General features: G+C 38.1%; 1 protein-coding gene across 5 annotated transcripts in view; it reads right to left on the minus strand.

The window, feature by feature from the left end:
• The window catches only part of CCDC146 (coiled-coil domain containing 146), a 175249-nt gene that overhangs the window by 32491 nt on the left and 124718 nt on the right, over positions 1 to 18040 (minus strand). For 4 of the 5 annotated variants that reach the window (XM_079150224.1, XM_079150223.1, XM_079150226.1 and 1 more), the window contains exons 4-8: positions 16736 to 16945; positions 5156 to 5213; positions 3290 to 3466; positions 1333 to 1406; positions 299 to 526 (exon numbers count right to left, since the gene is read on the minus strand). In XM_079150224.1, the coding sequence (XP_079006350.1) occupies positions 299 to 526; positions 1333 to 1406; positions 3290 to 3466; positions 5156 to 5213; positions 16736 to 16945 (747 nt within the window). The remainder of the gene's footprint in view (positions 1 to 298; positions 527 to 1332; positions 1407 to 3289; positions 3467 to 5155; positions 5214 to 16735; positions 16946 to 18040) is intronic. The other variant, XM_079150227.1, reaches the window with a different exon arrangement.

An 18040-nucleotide genomic window follows, 5' to 3' on the forward strand; every position in this document is an offset into this window, starting at 1 on the left:
AACTACTCTGGAACCTGAGACAGGAGGATCACAAGTTTGAGACCAGCCTCAGCAACTTTGCAATGTCCTAAGCAACTTAGAAAGACCTTGTCTCAAAATAAGAACTAAAAAGAACTTGGGATATAGCTTAGTGGCAGAGTGCCCCTGATTCAATCCCCAGTAACACACAAATAAAAAGGAAAAAAGAACAAAAAGTCTTAATGAATCAACATAAAACCATTTGAGAGTATATTTTGAATCCTTGCTTATATGTTGAATAAAAAATTTCGATGACAGAACACACATAAATATAACTGACTTTTCAGTTAATGAAGTGGCTTCATTCTCTCTGGTTAATTCCAGTAGCTTGATCAGTTGGTTATATTCTCGTTCTTTGACTTCAAGCAAGGTTCTTTTGCCTTCAACTTCCTTTATTACATCCTCCTTCTCTTCCACTACAGCACTAATTTTGTTTTCAACTTTCTTTAGGGAGTCATTTAGTTCTTTGACTTCATATTCCAAGACAACTTTTTTCTTTTCCATTTCTCTGTAAGTAACACACACAAGAGTAGCTTATTTCAAGACCATGCTCAAAACCTGTCAAAAGAGCTAGTCACTAATTCAGTGATCTCAGAGGTGTGCCCAAGTGCCACTGATGACAGAATTTGCCTGGCTTCCCTACTTCCACCCCAGATCCCAGGTGTTGTCATCTCCTGTGCTTCTATCCACATTCTGACTAGCTTCCTGGGACTGACCTAAATTTCTCAACTTTGGTGCTGGTGAACTTGGTTTTTAGAACCATTACTGCTTCATATGCCCCTCCCTCTCTTAAGATCAGTCACCAGAGTTATATTGTTTCTCCATAATGCTTGTATCTATCTTCACTAATCTTTGTTCTTTTTGGTTCTTTGAAACCCTGAGAATTTCTTGAATTACTTCCTAATTCAAATCTGTTCCAAATGTCTGAGGGTGCTATATACTGATTAGATAGCAAAGTGAGGAATTACCATCATTTGGGCTGTTGGCTGGCTAACATACTTCTGGACCATGAAATTCTAACCAACTTAAATAATGTATCCCTACCTCTGTTAAAGTCAATTGAAGTTTTCCATAAAAATGATTTATAAATTGGAAACAGAATCTTGACCCATAAATAAATAAGAATGATAGCAATTTGCTGTACCACTTTCTTTTAAAGAACTTGATATACACGACTTAGGGCCAAAAGCAGATATTTCTAGAATGATGATGCTAATTTGATGTGTCCAGTGATTAGTATCTTGATTTAGCCTGCCCATATTACTTGGAAGAGGTTGAGCTGGGAAGGATTCAAAATAAAAGTATTAATCTTACACTTTTCTGCGTGCTATTTTTTCTATCTCTTTTACAATCTGTACAGGAACAGTTTGATGGTGGACCACTTCATCCTATTAAAGAAATGCAATCATGTTTTATCATGTAGTCTTGGATCAGAAACAATCAAGACAAGCAAATTAGGAGAGAAAAAGGAACTATGATATGTAGAATTCTTACAATCATGCTGACCTTATGAGACAGTATTTGTTACTATTTTAAAGAGGATGTCACTGAAAGCAACAAACGCTGTTGGAGCTCTGCTCAGGTTCCTTTACGGAGGTGCTCTTCCCATACATGCTACAGAGGACAATTGCCAATAGCTCACATTAATCTCTCCATTGCATTGCCACTGGCTGAGCAGAGCTGTCTTGTCAGGGTAAGTGGGTGGTGAGGTGGAGATGGTGAGCAGTCTGTGACAAGTTGCTTAAGGGTCAGTATAACAGCCTATTCCCCATTGCCTGTGGGCAACAGTCATTGTGGTACAATTCAAGATCTAGGGAACTCCATGGGGTCAAGTTAAGACAAGAGTTCTTCTAGTATAGAAACCGTATTTGGATCCAGCATCTTTCCCAGCTCTATCCTGCTCCCCAGTCCTCTGTGGGATCCTTCTGCGAGCTCTCCCTCAATTACTAAATATCTTAGGCACTGCTTCTAGGGAACCCTGCCTAAGACTCATGCTTAAACAATTTTCCTCCACAGTCAAATAGCGAGTAAATGGCAAGAAATTAAATTTAATATCAGAAGTTAAGTTTGTCTAATACCACTTTCCACCAGGCTCTGTGGACTCATGAGAGTTCCCCAAGAGTCACATGTACATGACCTGGGTTACATTAGAGCCCCTTCCTGCCTGAGGATCACACTGGAGTTTGGGACCTCCATGCCTATGCCCACATAGGCATGAGGTTGAACATATCACTGTGGCAGAACATCCTTCTATGGAAACTTGCTCAATCCTGGGGCAAATTCAAGTTTTGTGAGGTTGCCACTTGTACTTGGGAGTCCCACTTCAAGTAAAAAAGTAAAAACTTACAAATGGTAAATTAGGTATAGGCACTTAGAAGAGGTTCATATAAGTGAGGGGCCTGAAGCTCAAGCTTCATTGGGGTCCTGATAAATCCATCTCTGATTAGTTTCTCTATTCCAGGCAACACCTGGGCATATGTTGACCAACTGCTCTTAGACTCAAGGAGAAAGAGGTCAAAGTATAATACCAGAATTGTCCTCTAAGTCAACAAGGTTCAGCTCATTATAAAAATAATTCTAAAAAAATTATTTTTAAAGCAACTGTAGGTCATATAAATTGTTTTTTGAGAGTTAGTATTATACATTTTTCTTAAAAAATGAATTTTAGGACCAGGTGTGGTGGTGCACGCCTATAATCCCAGTGGCTCAGGAGGCTGAGGCAGGAGGATCGTGAGTTCAAAGTCAGCCTCAGCAACTTAATGAGGCTCTAAGCAACTCAGCGAGACCTGTCTAATAAAATACAAAAAAGGGCTGGGGATGTGGCTCAGTGGTTAAGCACCTCTGGTTTCAATTCCTGCTACCAAAAAAAAAAAAAAATTTTAGTTCATTACCTCCTAAAATATAAATATGGGCCCCTTATCATTTTTTATGGTAAGAGGAAGAGAAGTGGACCAAACAGACAAGGATAAGGTAACACAAATATACACAAGAGGTTATGACATTTGGTTGCTCTTTAGGGAAGCAAAAGTGTTTGTGACATTTACTTTAAATATTGAAAAATATTTGATGACGTCTAGAGAGGCCTGTTTCCCAGAGTCAGGGCTTTAAATTAAAACAATAGTATTTATCAAACACCCCAGAGCTTAGGTTTAGTTTGATAGGATCCTCCAAAACACACATTTGTGTGATAGTGTTCATTTTTGTATACAAACATATTTTTACCTCCCTGCAGGTACAGTGTTTAAATATTTCTAAACTATAAGCAGCATACCTTTAGGACAACCTGGTGTTCCAGCAATTCTTCCAGTTCCTTCTGCTCCTTTACTAATTGCTTTTGCTTAGATGCCAAATCTTCCCGCAAATTTTTAATTTCTAATTTTTTCTGAATTGTTTCCTTACGTAATTCTTCAGTACTTTCTCTGAGTATTTTCATCTTCTTCTCCATTTCCTTTAAAAGTCATGAAAATTATCAGGCTACCTAGTCTGAGCAAACATTTGTCTATGTAAAAACAGAATTAAACATAATTTCACCATTTTGATTATATTTGTTTTGAAGTGCATGAATGCTTCCTCACAAAGTTAAATGTAACTTATGCTTTCTGACATCTTCAACAGGGACATGACTTATACTGCATGTTTAATTAAACATTTTACATTAGGTTTGGATTTTTTTAACTTATGCTTCATTTTTTAATGTTTCCCTTTTCTGAGTTAATTTTTATTTCACACCAAAAAACATTAATGACAATGTCCATTCTGTTTTTTAGTAGCTTTGTGCTTTGACAAAATCAAATGCAAAAAACTTTGATATCTGGCTTATGGTTAACTTGAGTCACACATGGGAACTGAAGATAAGAGGGTTCATATTTGAGAGGTCTAACTCTTTCCATCCCTTAACTGCCCCACTTTCTCCTTACTATCACTTCTCTAACTTCTATACATTTTCCCCAAATGCCCTCTACCCTAGATCATAATAGATCATGTTTTCTATGACTTATTATTGGGAGAATGCTTGACTTATGGGAGAAAAGCCTTCTCATACTCAGGAAGGCTACATGGTACTCATGTCTAAGTAGATGGGTCTACTTAACCAGTTCTGGGATTTCTGTGTAGCTCCCTCCTTCCACTGCTACCAGGAGAGAGTAAAATTAGTAATCTACAACCTAGGACTGAAATTTTAAAATGCTTTTTCCCATAAAATCTCTGTTGTAAATGGTGTTAGATGTACTTATGTAGAATTAACAGTATTTTACTAAATGCTAAATAGGTTTTTGTGGGCTGGCCACGGAATTAAATCATCAATATATTTTAAAAACATTACCATTCAGAAAGCAGATGCAATATTTGATGTATGATGATCTACTTATTCTTTATGGTAGAAAAAAATGGTCACAGATTCCTCCTGTTCCCCAGGATGTGCGTGCCCCTCTGTAATCTGTCTTTGCCATTCTTCTATTAAAGGAAAAACCTATTGTTTCACATCTTGATTGTAGACTTGGCCATGTGAATTGCTTTGACTACTGAGTTATTACCCAAAATGATTTAAGCAGAGGTTCAAACTGTTCTTGCGCATTGGGATTTGCCCTCTCTTGAGGCTGGACACCCTTCTATTATCATGAGATCGACTAGCAAATGTGACCTTAGACCAACTAATTTTGTGCAGGTTGATATACACCAGCCTTAAATGAGCCAGTTCATACGTGAAGAATTCAGAACTGCAGAAAATAAGAGATGATTGTTGTTTTAAGCCACTAACTTTGGGTTGGTCTGTTATGCAGGTATAGATGAGTGACATCTTTTTTTATTAAAAGAGATACTGTAATAACTTGAGGAGTTCAGAAAGCTATGAGGACAAGAGTTACAGCAAAAAGAATGTTTTAAAGTGCTCAACACAAAAACTTCTTCTGGAAATGAAACAGATACTGTTGAACTAAACAATTAGATGCCAAATAGCTAAAGCCTGATATGCACCCCTCATATTTACCATAGAACTTGCATAGATACTCATTTCCACATCAATAGTCATGACTTTTCAGTATTCAAATGTTTCAGGGTATGTTTGTTGTGATGAAGATTCTTATAAAGGGATGTTTAAATTAAGCTGTATTTTACAAATTCTAGAACATCTAATACTTACTCCTGGTTTAGGTATCTTCTCAAACTCCTTTAATATGAGGCTCTTTTCTTCTCTTAAGCTGCCAAAAAATAAAGTTCGACAATGTACAATAGAGCAAGAACTTTTTATACTCTCTTCTCACGGTGCCATTCCCAAGTTTATCTGCATGCATCCTGGTGCATTCTTTATGATGGGCTTCCTCACTCCCTAGGGCCCATTTGAGATGCTTCCTCTTCCCAAGAACTCCCACAATGCCAACTACACACACCCCGTGGAGAAAGTCATCTTAGCATGTTATAACTTTTAGGGAGCACAGCCCTCTCTCTAGACTCAGGCTCCTTCCAGGCAGGCTCTGGGCCTTTATACTACCTGCAATAGAGTAGGGGCTGCCTGGGTTTCTGCCACAGCCTCCTAACTAGCCCACCTTGCCTCCAACCTTGTTCATGAACGTGAATTACCACCGAGCACTCCAGGGAAGTTCACTTGGCCCCGCATGCACTGCCTCTCCAGTCTCACTGCATGCTACCCTCTAGCTCTGGTCACATTGGCCTTCTTGCCAAACTTGTTCCTATCCGAGGACCTTTGCCCTTTCTGATCCCTCCACTGGCTTGCTCTTTTCACAGATCTTTGCATAGCTCACTCCTCACTTCATGTAGAGCTGTTTCTGGGGTCACCTTTTTGCAGAGGTGCTGGATCATCCTATCTAAAACAGTACTAACATCCTTTCCTTGTCCTGATAAAATTCTATATAGTATCCATCACAATCTGAAATTACATTATGTATTTGTCAATTTGACTAGCAGAAAACCTAGCTCCTTGAGGGCAGGAATTTTGTCCTAATTACCACTGTATTGCCATTGACTCAAAAAGCATTTGCATATAGTTGGCACCCAATAAATATTGATATGAATACACAGAATGACTGAAGTTAGTTTTATTCCTAGTTTCATTATTTGAAGTAACATAGTTTACATGCTAAATGAGAAGGCTATGCATATGGAAATAAATCTACCTACTGCATCACATTGTTCTATATCCAGACCGGAGGAAAGGCTGGTGTAAGTCATGGAAGAGAAGACTCCACAGTTGTTCAGAGGTGTGAAGAAGGGTTACTTCAAGAACTCACTCTAGTTTTGTGAATTCCTGAGGGATAATATTAGAGGGGAACACCACAGAGAAAATCATAGGATGCTGGAGCCCGAGGAAACTCAGTTCCAGATGTGGTTGGGTGGTGGATATCCAAGCGATTAAATGGAATTTCAGGTGAAGGACAGATTTAGACCAGGAGGCAAGTGTAAAGGAGTATTATATGTGGGAACTTGAGAACAATCCATTTTATTTCCCTTCCAAACTATTAGGAACTCTAATATGAATTCACAGGAAGATCCTGTGGACATACATTGTACTTTTACCTCGTGCGTGTTTGGTTCATAAGAATCTGCCTTTGACCCCTGTGACGAACATGTTACCATGAATTGGTCATGCCATTTTCCTTTCCTGAATATACAATAAGTCCATGTTTTACAGCCTCCCTTGCATTTGGATGGGGCTATGGGACTAATTCTCAGCAATGAAAGGGGAATGGAAGTAAAGAGCACTGTTTTCCCAGCCAGACTGAACTCAGAAGGCATGGGATCCAGTTGCCAAAGCTACAAGATGGAGGCTATATGACTCGCAATGGACTGCTAAGAACCAGAAACAAAATTTGGTTATTCCATCGATGTGTGAACATTTGTTACTGCTGCACAGCACAGCTAAAGTCTAGTTTCTTGTCCTCTCAAGTTAAAACTCATTATCTTCCCCTCTGAGTTCTCACTCTGGTTCACTTAAGTTTTCAAAATTACAAGTGTGAGAGTCATTCTTGAAGCTTCTCCATTCCTTGCTCCTGTCAAGTTTTTTTTCCCTCCTTTGTGTTTAGCTTTCAGAAGTTGTGTTATGATGCATTTGGAAGGTATTTCTTCAGGCTCACCTCGATTGGGGTTCATTGAACTCCTCAAATCTGTGGGTTTATGTCTGTCACCAAATTTGGGAAGTTTTCAGCCATTATTGCTTCAAATATTTATTCATCACTTGATAACTTTTTTTCTCTCTGCAACTCTGATAACGAGTGAGATCTTTTGCTAGTGTCCCATGCATACCTAATGCTGTTTGTTTTTATTCAATTTTTTTCTCTATGTTGCTTAGATTGGATAATTTCTATTTATTTGTCTAAAATGACTTCTATCTCCAATCTTCTATTGAGCCCAACTACCAAGTTTAAAATTTTTATTCACTGTACCTTTCAGTGCTAAAATTTCCATGCAAGTGTTCTTTATATGTTTTGTTTTCTCAGACTATTTTTCCACTCGTTACAAAGTTGTTTGGAATTGTTTGTGGAGTGTGTGTATACATGCTGCTTTAAGTTCTTTGTCAGATAACCCAAACACTTCTGTCATCTCAATAATGATATCTATTTTTTGTCTTTTCTCATGGAAGTTGATATTTTCCTAGTTGGTTATAGATGACAGATTTTGGATTATAGCCTGAACATTTTGAACATTCTATAATGAGATTCTGGGTCTTACTTAAATTCTTCAACAACCATTGATATTTTTGGTTCGGTAGACCTAGTTAGGTTTGTGTCAAAGGGTTCAGTCAAGATTCTGGGGGCTATAATTTTAATTTCAGTTCAGTTTTCAACACCTTTGCAATACTATTCAGATTTTTCCTGCATGTATGCCACCCAGGACAAGTTTGGGACCTGGGAAATGAACTCCCTTAGTTCAGTCCTCAAAGACTTCAGTAAGCTGTTTAGGGTAAGATACACAAATGCTGAGCTCGAGAGTGAGCCCAGAAGTTCATGAACAAATGAGTGAGTTCACATGTACAAGCTCTTCTTCCTCCGAGATCCCTTCAGTAGTTTCTGGATATTTGGATCTTCTGATCTTCCATTTTGACCTTCAGCCAGAGAAGTGAGGATTCAGCTGCCCTGTGCTACTTCTGTAACAGAGCTTATGTCTGGAGCTAAGCAGTGGAGGACAGAGAGAAAATGAAAAAATAAACAAAGGGAATCTTCTTATTCTTTGGGGAATCATCGCTCTAAAAATAGCAAATTTTCCCTTTCCTTAGAGTTTTGCTTCCTGTGGTCTCCCATTGCATGTGGCTCTGCCATTGCCACCTCAGCGTTGCTTGGGAGCTGAGGAGTGAGAGAATGTAGAGGAGAAAACACCACAGTGGGCTTCTGCACTATGAGTTCCTTTCCTGCTCTTTGAGCCAGAACTAGGTTGTTTTTTCTGGGACTCTGTCTGCCCAGGTCAATGTCCACTTCTGGATTTCAGCTTTAACATTCATGCTAAGAGATAGCAGGGGAGGAAATGCCAAATTCACCACCACTTCAGGATTGTTTCCTCAATATGTTGGCTATTATTTACTTTTCGGAGAAAATATATGCTACATGTGCTCCACCCAGTTTTATCGTTATGTTTAGTAGAAGAGGCTGACTAATGTGGGATTATTCCATAGTTCCTGGAGTCAGAATCCATGTTTAAAGCCATAGGACTGGATAGGATTACTCTGGGAGAAGGTGTAGATACAGGGCTAAGGACTGATTTCTGGGATTCCAAAATTTAAATACACACAAGATTAGGAGAAACTAGTTAAACAAAACAAAACAAAACAAAACAAAACTATTCTAAAGCTATTCTGATTTCCATTTCTGTACGTAAGCAGTTTAGTTTCCACTCCATTCTGGCAACAAGAAAATGCCAAATGAACTCAAAACTAGATAACTCTTCTTAGTATTTATAAGAAAATGAGATCATAGGGAAAACCACTGCCACTAAAATTGGAGGGACAGATAGCTGAATACAGAGAAAAACAAGGTCCAAGAGCAGAATCCTCTGCAGGAGCCAGTGTTGGTAGAAAAACCTAAATTGGTAATTGTAGCATTGCTGGAGGCTCAGTGTGGATGTCTGGGAGTCAAAACCTCCAGGGGGCAGGGTTTGTGAGCTTGCCTCATGAGCTTGACCTGATCCTCACAGTGAATATAGGGTAAAATCCCTTAGGCATTCAGTGAGGAATGGAAAAGGGAACCATTTTGAAAAAGATGAGTGTTTTGTTCTTCTTCAGAAGACCCGCCCTCAGGAGAAACAACCATTGGCGCTTAGCCTGGTGACGTTTTATTAGAGTCTCATCTCACCTGGGAAAAATAAAATGACCAACTCTAGTCGGCTGTTAGTCATCCTAACTAGAACCAGGACCCTAACCAGAACTCACTCTAGCCATCCTGTTCCTCTGAAGGGGTTCCGGGTGAGTGGAGAAAAGCAGTCAGGCAGTTCAGAGTTCACAGCTGCAGGCCTCACTAAAAGACTAAAGCCCACGCCTCAGGACTAAGGATGCCTCCTCTTGGCCGCACCTCACCACCACAGCCAGTCCTAGTTACAGCAGTTCTTTTTACACCGTGTGTCATGTCTGGCTTATCGAGACAAAACTGCAGAGCACATTAAAGGGCAAAAGCACCATTTGAAGAGCCAGAGCAAGCACTGGAAGTAGGTCTGGCAAGGATGGTAGAGGATAAAGTAACACAGCAAGCAAGAAGATGGGCAGCATAAGCAGAAAGATGGAATTCTAAGAAAAAATAAATGCTAGAGATGAGGATGCCTCTGGATTAGGCTATTCGTAAAATGGACACAGGTAAATAAAGAATCCCCATTCTTGAGGTTATTGCATAGAGAAACCTTCAAAACTGAGAAGCAGGCAGAGAGAGAGAGAGAGAGAGAGAGAGAGAGAGAGAGAGAGAGAGAGAGAGAGAGAGGAAACACCCCCAGAATATCCCAAGAACTTTGGGACACTTACAAAGGCACATGTACATCATTCCAGAGAGAAAAGAGAAAATAGCAGAAGAATATTTGAAGTAATAATTTTCCTTCACATTAACTTCAGACAGCAAATTCTAGATCCAGGAAGCTCAAAGTACGCCAAGAAACATCAATACTCAAAAAGCTATACCTAGGACTATCACATATAATATTACAGAAAATCAATAAAGAAAAATGCTGAAAGAAGAGGAAAAACACCTATATTTAAGTGGTAGTAAAGCAGAGCACTGTATGTGACTTTTCTCAGAAATTATGCAAACAAAAGCGACTGAAGTGAAATTAATATTTAAAGTGTGTGACAAGAAAGACCCATATGAAATTCTTCTTCAGCAGTTAAGGAGAAATAAGGCTCTCTCAAACAAAAATAGAGGGAATTTGTTGCCATTGGACTTGCCTGTAAGAAATGTTCAGAGAAGCTTGCTAATGGGAAATGGTATAGGTCAGGACACTTGGATCTACATAGAAGAAGAGCATCAGAGAGTAAGTTTAGATAAAAGAAAAACAATTTTCTCACTCTTAATTGATCTAATTGTTTAAAATATTAATACCAACTGTTTGATTATGTATGCTTATAAATCTAAACATATTTATGTATGCTTATATATAGGAAATAATGACACAAAGGATAAGAGTGAGGAGTTAGAATATTACAAGGTATTTGAAAATATGTGGTATTAATTGAAAGCAATCTTGGATTAGTTGTAAATGTATATTCCGAACTCAAGGCCAACCACTAAAAAAGATGTACAACTGACATGCTAACAAAGGAGAGAAAAGGGATCATGTAACATTCTCACAGTCACAAAAAGCAGAAAAAGATGTGAATGACAAATAGAAACAAAGAATAAGGATTGACAAATATGGTAAATGTTAATCCAGTCCATCAATCATCACGTTAAACATCAATTAAAAGACAGACTGTTGAGGTGGAAGAAAGAAGGCTCGAATATATGTTGTCTGTAAGAGACTCCCTTTAAATAAATCTGTGTGTGTATATGTACATAAATTAAATGGATAGGTAAAGATATACCATGTTAATGCTAATTGAAAGAACATAGTAGTTCACTGTACAGGTTGAGCATAATCTAAAATGTTCATAAATTGGAAACTTTTTCAGTGCTGACATGATATTCAGTTTCTGATTCCAAACTTTTAGATTAGGAGGCTCACTCAGTAAAGTTTAGGCAAATATCCCCCAAATCAAAAAATCTCTGAAATCTAAAACACATATCTGGTTCTAAGCACTTAGAAAAAGGGGTACTTGCCTGTTTTAATTTCCAGAGAGAACAGAGTACAGAGCAGAGTTCAAAGCAAGGAAAGTGAGTAGGGCTAAAGAGGGTCATCACAACAACACAAAAGTACATTCTTCAAGAGAACATAATGATCCCTTACAGGTATCCACCCTGTCGACAGAGGGCAAAAATACAAAAGGCCAAAACTGATGAACTACAGAAGAAATAGAAAGATTCACAATTGTAGTGGGAGACTTCAACACTTTTCTACCAGAGAACAGACAAATGTATGAAGGCAGTATGTTAGCAAGGGCACACTTTAATTAAATAGCATCAGTCACTAGGACATAACTCTCATTTGTAGAAAGAAAGGTCAGGGCTTTTTTTTTTTTTTTTTTTCCTTTTTTTTTCCTGAGAGCCAGTCATCATTGCAAGGTGAGCTTAACAAAAGAAACAAACTATTAGGAAGTACAGACAGTAAATGGGAAAATGTACTTTCTCTCACTTAATGAGAATAATAAAGAGAACATTTTTAAAATTTTAACTCTTAGTAATAGACTGGCATAATGCCAAAATGAAATTTTAGAAATTGCTTCAAATAGCCTGAAGTTCTAAACAAAATAAATAATAGTGGGTTGGATATGGTTGCTGTTTATTTTATTTCTTCCAATAACCGTATTTGAACTCAGTTTTGTCTACTGAACTTCCTGATGGAGTCTAAGAGAAATATTTTCTATTTTTTCTTGTTATTCTGCATTCAATAGCTAACTATTAAGTGTCAAAAAGTCTTAACATTTTCTACATTAATCAACCACACCTTTAAATATAGAAGACCTATAAAATAAAGGTTTGGCCTGTGGTTATACCAAGGGCCCACTGGTTCTATCCACTAGTCAGTAAATCTGGGAACATGGAGCTAAGGCGAATGCACATTAGCTTTAATTTTTATGAAATTCTATTTACAATTAATGTAGATTAAGGATAGGGTCACAATATGAATTTAATATGTTAATTTTCCAGAGCAAAACTAAAACTAAATTTCAGAGCTTTGACTCCTTAATGCCTTTGCTTTTAGAGTTTGCAAAATTGGTGTACTTTAATTCACAGATATTAATCCTACACTTTAGTCAAGCTGCCCACCAGGGGGTGGTAGTGTGTTGCCATCTTTTGGTTATAAAGGCAATTTGAGCATCCTTGACTTTCAAATGGTGTCGAGAAGTTGGTATCCACAGGTAAGACTTGTAGTCTTTTCTTTAAATAATCTTTGTGAGTTCAAAGTCCAGCCTCATAACCTAGCAAGGCCCTAAGCAGTTAGCGAGACTCTGTCTCTAAATAAAATAATTTTAAAAAGGGGTGAGGATGTGGCTCAGTAGTAAGCATCCTGGGTTCAAACCCTGGTATGAATAAATGAATGAATGACTAATAAATAAATAAAGTTATCTTTAAATAATACGAATGGCTAATTCTTTAGGACCATTTTATGCTAATTAAATTTATATTATGTAATTTTTACTAACAGATACTGATTTCTATTCCTTAAAAGATACGTATTTTTATAGAGATAAAGATCATAATCCTAACCTTATCACACCACTGATGATCATTTTAATTTTCTCTATTTAAAAATATTGTATTAAAAAAGTGTATATAAGGTTAAATCCAGTTTTGCCTAACAGTTATTATTTTCCCAAGTTGCTAAATAGACTTCATAATTAATGATTTAATAGCTACTTTCAAGGCCTTCTAGGCCAGATATACTATGCAAAAATAATCCTATATGTAATTTATCATGTATTGAACCTACTATATGCCAGGCATTTTACATATATCATTTCTAACCTTCACAACCTTGCTAAGTAGGTTTTATCTTCCCTGTATAAATGAAGAAACTAAAAGTTAAGCATTTTCTCAGTCAGTCAAGGTAAACTGACATTCAAATTGACTCCAGAGTCAGTATCAAGTTACCTCTGGACTGATTATGTAAATATTCCTGTTTCCTAGAAATTCAGGACTACTTTTAATTATCACTTTTATTAAAAAATGATGTAATAAATATCTTTGTCTAATATTTCTTTTTCTCTTTTGGATTTTCATTTTTGCAAGGAATTACTGGAGTAAAACTTTTTTTTTTTTTTTTTTTTTGGTTGTGATGGGGATTGGATCCCAGGGTCTTGTGCATGCTATGTAAGCACTCTCCCAACTAAGCTATATTCTTAACCCCAGCAAACATTTTGTATGTACCTCTTGGTATATATTAATTCCTAATTTTTAAACTCACATTAAAATTTAAAATATAACATTTTTCAGCTTTCTGGACTAAGGGGTGCTTCAACATCAAAGCTCCTCAGGATTTACTTCTTTTCTGCAGCAAATAGTCCTAACTGAAGCTAGGTCATTGAAGGTTTGGGTTTTGGGATCTATGAGAGTAGAAGTGATGCAGGGAGCCCAATATACTGCCATGGGTGAGAGAAATCCTTCACTATAGGAAGTAGAATCAGCATGAATGTGAAGACTTCCGAACCAATCTAATAACCAGCTCAGGGTAGGACCTTTCCAGAATTGGAACTGGTCAATGAGGGAGCTGAGCAATCCAGATCCTTGAAAGTGTTTAAGTGCAGACTGATTAATTACTAGAGAAGATTCAGTGATCCTAACATGTAGCTGGGGCTGAGAACCATTTTTGGGATCAATCGTTTGTTCTCAAACTCTAATTTGAATCAGAATCATGTGGGACTTACAGAAAATTCAAGTGTCGCACTGGGTGGAGGCATGGGCAGAAATCAGAATCCTTAATTTCAGGTTTGATGTACCTTTCAATGAATATCTCAGGTGCTTTTCTTTATGTTATACTGAGAAACCTATTTTATACTTAAGATATTAGTTGCTACAAGGAAGCAAGGAAAAAAAAAATTAAAAGTAAAAGGTTAGAAGATAAATCTGTTCCAGCTGTAAGTTTTTTCTTATGACCACCCCTGAGAACTGCCTGCATGCCCCTGTCATATTCTCACTTTCTAGAATTCCTGATGCACTGCTAAAATCATCCTTCTATTTCTTACATGATTTGTTTGCTTCTTAGTGTCTACTTTGCTGTCATTATTGGACCAAGAATGAAAAAATAACTAATAAGCCCTGTAGTGAGCAACAGCAGGGACTACGAGAACCAGCTAAGGAGAGTGAACAGTCACTAAGGTCAGGGTCACATCAGGACAGCCTGCACGTGTGTGTGTGTGTGTGTGTGTGTGTGTGTGTGGTGTGTGTGTGGCCTGAGCAGCCCTCCTCTCATGTCCACACTGTGACAAACAGCACTGACTGGACCATGCCTTCTTTTCCCAGTTGACTGAGACTTATCAGAATATGTCAGATTTAGTATGAGAGGACATGATGTATTTTGCTGTTCATGTTTTAGGACTTACTAGGAAGCAGGGAAGCCCCCCAATCAAGGCAAGGAAAAGGTTGAAGAGAGAATTGAAAAACCTTTTCACAGGAAGTTTTTAGAAAGATAATTACATCCATTTTGTTTCAAAGTATTACTCAGTAGTATCTAGTTACTTCATTATTTACTTATATCACTTAGCTTATTTAAATAGGTTACCTATTCTTTCCTAAAGTGCACATTTATCAAGTGGTTGTTGTTAATGAATATAATCAAAAACTATGACTATTATAGCATAATTATGAACGAACCAGTTAATTATACCGATCATCAGTATTTATTAAAGGGCTTATCTTATGTAAAACAGGAGAAAATCAACCCTCGACCGAGTTACAGAATAAATCCTTTTTCAAGAGTATCTGAACAAGATGTTGTTCTTAGTAGCTGCCAATGATTCAGACGTTCCTAAAGAGGCTGGGGTGGAGGGGTGCAAGTTATTTGGGCTCCTATTTAGACACTGAATAAAATGAGAGTTTATTGTACTGGCCTGACAAATGTCATCTGTATATTTGGATGAATAGTTTTCTCTCACTGGCTTAGTTTCTTTCTTTTTATCTGGGGATGGAAATATCTACTTTTTTTTCCAGTGGGAGGGTGTTGAGTAACTTTATTTCTGTATCATGTCATTCTAAGCATGTTAAGCCAATGAAAATACATGGCCTATAACTCTTGCCTGGTATTTCCTTTGGTATCACTTTTTTGTGTATGTGAAAATAAGCTTGTTAATTCTTGAGCTGTTGATATTTGAAAATGCAAGGGAGTTGGCTTAAACTAAAGCATCATATGTCACAAATTAAAAAGAATCCACACCAGGCATTTCTGTAAATGTGCATTTTGGATGTTCTTGTTCACTGTGAACTACCATTCACCATCCCCTCCCTATCTCAAGTAGCTCAGTGAACAATCTGTCCATCTATACCTAAAAGGCAAGAGTTCTTTCTTTCTTTCTTGGCAGGAATACTTGGAAATTTTAAACAATTTAAATATCAACTGCCTTATGTTCTTCTTACCCTTTCACGAAATGTCAAACATTCACATTTTCAATACTAATGAACAACCACCAATTGTTTTAATTTCATTATTTTCTCAGCTGAAAGAGTGCTTACAGAGCACAGAATAGCTAAGCTTTCTTTTTATAGATCTCAGTGGTGAGTTTAAAACAAGTTTAGACTGAAATAAAAAAATACTGATTTTTTTTCCCCTCTAAGTGGAATGCTCTTGATTAAACTGGCCTTCATTATCTACCCCTTGGTTGAAAAATGGACCCCACGAGGCTTGTGAGGGTTTTGACAAGCCATTTACTGGTCTCCAGGGACTGAATTATATTTGTACTGACAGCAATCTACCTATTCTTAAAAACTGCTCAAGTTCTGCCACCTTAAATGGTGGACAAATTCTAGACAGATGGTTTGGCTTTCTCTCTAGTACCTAGGCATAGCACAGGTCACACTGTGGCACAAACCTGAATTGCCCTCATTTTGAAATTCAGCCTACCATGGTGGCTCTTCTACCCACTTGCTACTCCATGGGAGGAATGTTAGAGATTTTCTGGAAATAACATTTGCCCTTCTGGTGACAGATTTCTTTTTTAGTTCGTAAAATGACATCATCTAGATTGGGATAAGTAAGCCACATGTGACCCTTGGCTCACACAGGCTTGTTTGGAAAGGGCGTGTGGGGAGAAGTGCTCCCATAGGACAAGTGATGGGGGATCCACACTTCTGGGGATAAGGATGAGGTGCCACAGTCAGGGAAGGGAGAGGGAAAGGGTGTGCCAAGTGCTTGTTTTGTACAGTGTAGTTTCTGGCTGCAGTTTCCAGAGCTATGGATTTCCTGACACACATTAAAAAAACAACAGGATCTCCATCACCTGAGTCATTTTTCCTAGAAGTCAGTTGTGTGCCCCTTTTGTCCAGAGACTGCTCACTCCAGGGAAGTGAGGAAAGAACTGAGTTTGTCACTGTCAGCATATGCTATCTCATACTCTTTATACTAAATGACTTTCTAATTTATCTTATTTCTGTGCAAACAGCTATGCTCCTATCTGTCTTCAGTGCGCTTGAGAGAACAGAGCACTTACCTGTTTAGTCTGTACTGATTATGGAACTCCCTTTCCTTCACTGCGTTATATTCATTTTGATACTTGAGCAGCTGTTCTCTCATCTTGGAGACCTCGGTGGAGAAGGCCTCTGGGAAGCTATCGGCTTGCTGTAGGTGAAACCGCTGCTGTTGTATTTGCTCAGTAAAACTTTTGGCATTCTGTAGCAGCTGGACCTCTGACTCTTGGGTGCTGGGTTACAGGAGGACAGATTTGCACAATGAGAAATATACACCCTGCACACCCTGGGTTGCTCCTGTGGGCAGCATGGAACATGTCCACAGCTGCTCCGCATTCTTGGGTTTCAGTTCACCTCAGTATTATTTGGGGGCCAAATACTGCACTTGGTGCTCAGGTGAAAAGGCTCAGCTCCTGGCCTCAAGTTGCTCATCATGCAGCAGAGAGAATTGGTAACTGGAATGCCAGCTGACAAGTCCTTCCCTAGATCCAGACAATGGGAGGTTGATAGAGAAAGGACTAAATTCAATGGGAATATGCATATTTCCTCTGACTTTGAAGAATGACCAAGACTTCCAAGGAAGAAGCGAAATAAGGGGAGAAGAGTGGGTCCCTTGAACTGCCCCACCAATTCTGGCTTTCTTGAGTCTCCTGACATGATTATAGGAATATCTTTGCCCTCTTAGGAACAAATAGAAACTTCTAATGGCACAACACAAGGAAAGTATGAAGAAAAATTTCTCTGTAAAGTTATAATTAGGGATTTTTTTTATCTTAACCTTGAAGACTTTCCAAAACTAGACTTGAACACCACAGAAGAGGAGATTCCTACAACCCCAATTATATTCTGTGCCCTTGGCCCAATTTGGAAAGGGTGGGCATAGAGGCAGATCTGGGTGGATACAGAAATTGTACTTGGTCAAATCCCCAGAATCTTCTGGAACTCACCAGTTTTATCATCAAGTATTACTTATCTTTCTTAGAAACCCTTACATCATCTACTGCTCCTATTCAGAGCAAGGCCTGGCCATTCCTGTTTTAGAGTCAGTGTTCTCTTTGGCTGTGTACTCCCCACTATCTTCAGGTTTTAGCTCATTTGCAGAGTGCCCCATAATTTGATCGAGTCTGTCTCAGCTGAAGTTATCATCTCCACCCATTTCTCAGGCTTTAATTTATCAAGTGCCAGTGGCACCCAGCAAAAACATTTGCTATTAGCAGAATATGTTCCAGGCACTGTGTTGGGTGCCAAATAGTAACTTAATACAGCTATGGTGACAACACATATAATTTCCACTAATGAAATTTAGATTTTTTTTTTTTTTTTTTTTT

This window comes from Sciurus vulgaris (genome assembly GCF_902686455.1).
Source record: "Sciurus vulgaris genome assembly, chromosome: 8".
In the NCBI taxonomy this organism is placed as follows: Eukaryota; Metazoa; Chordata; class Mammalia; order Rodentia; family Sciuridae; genus Sciurus; species Sciurus vulgaris.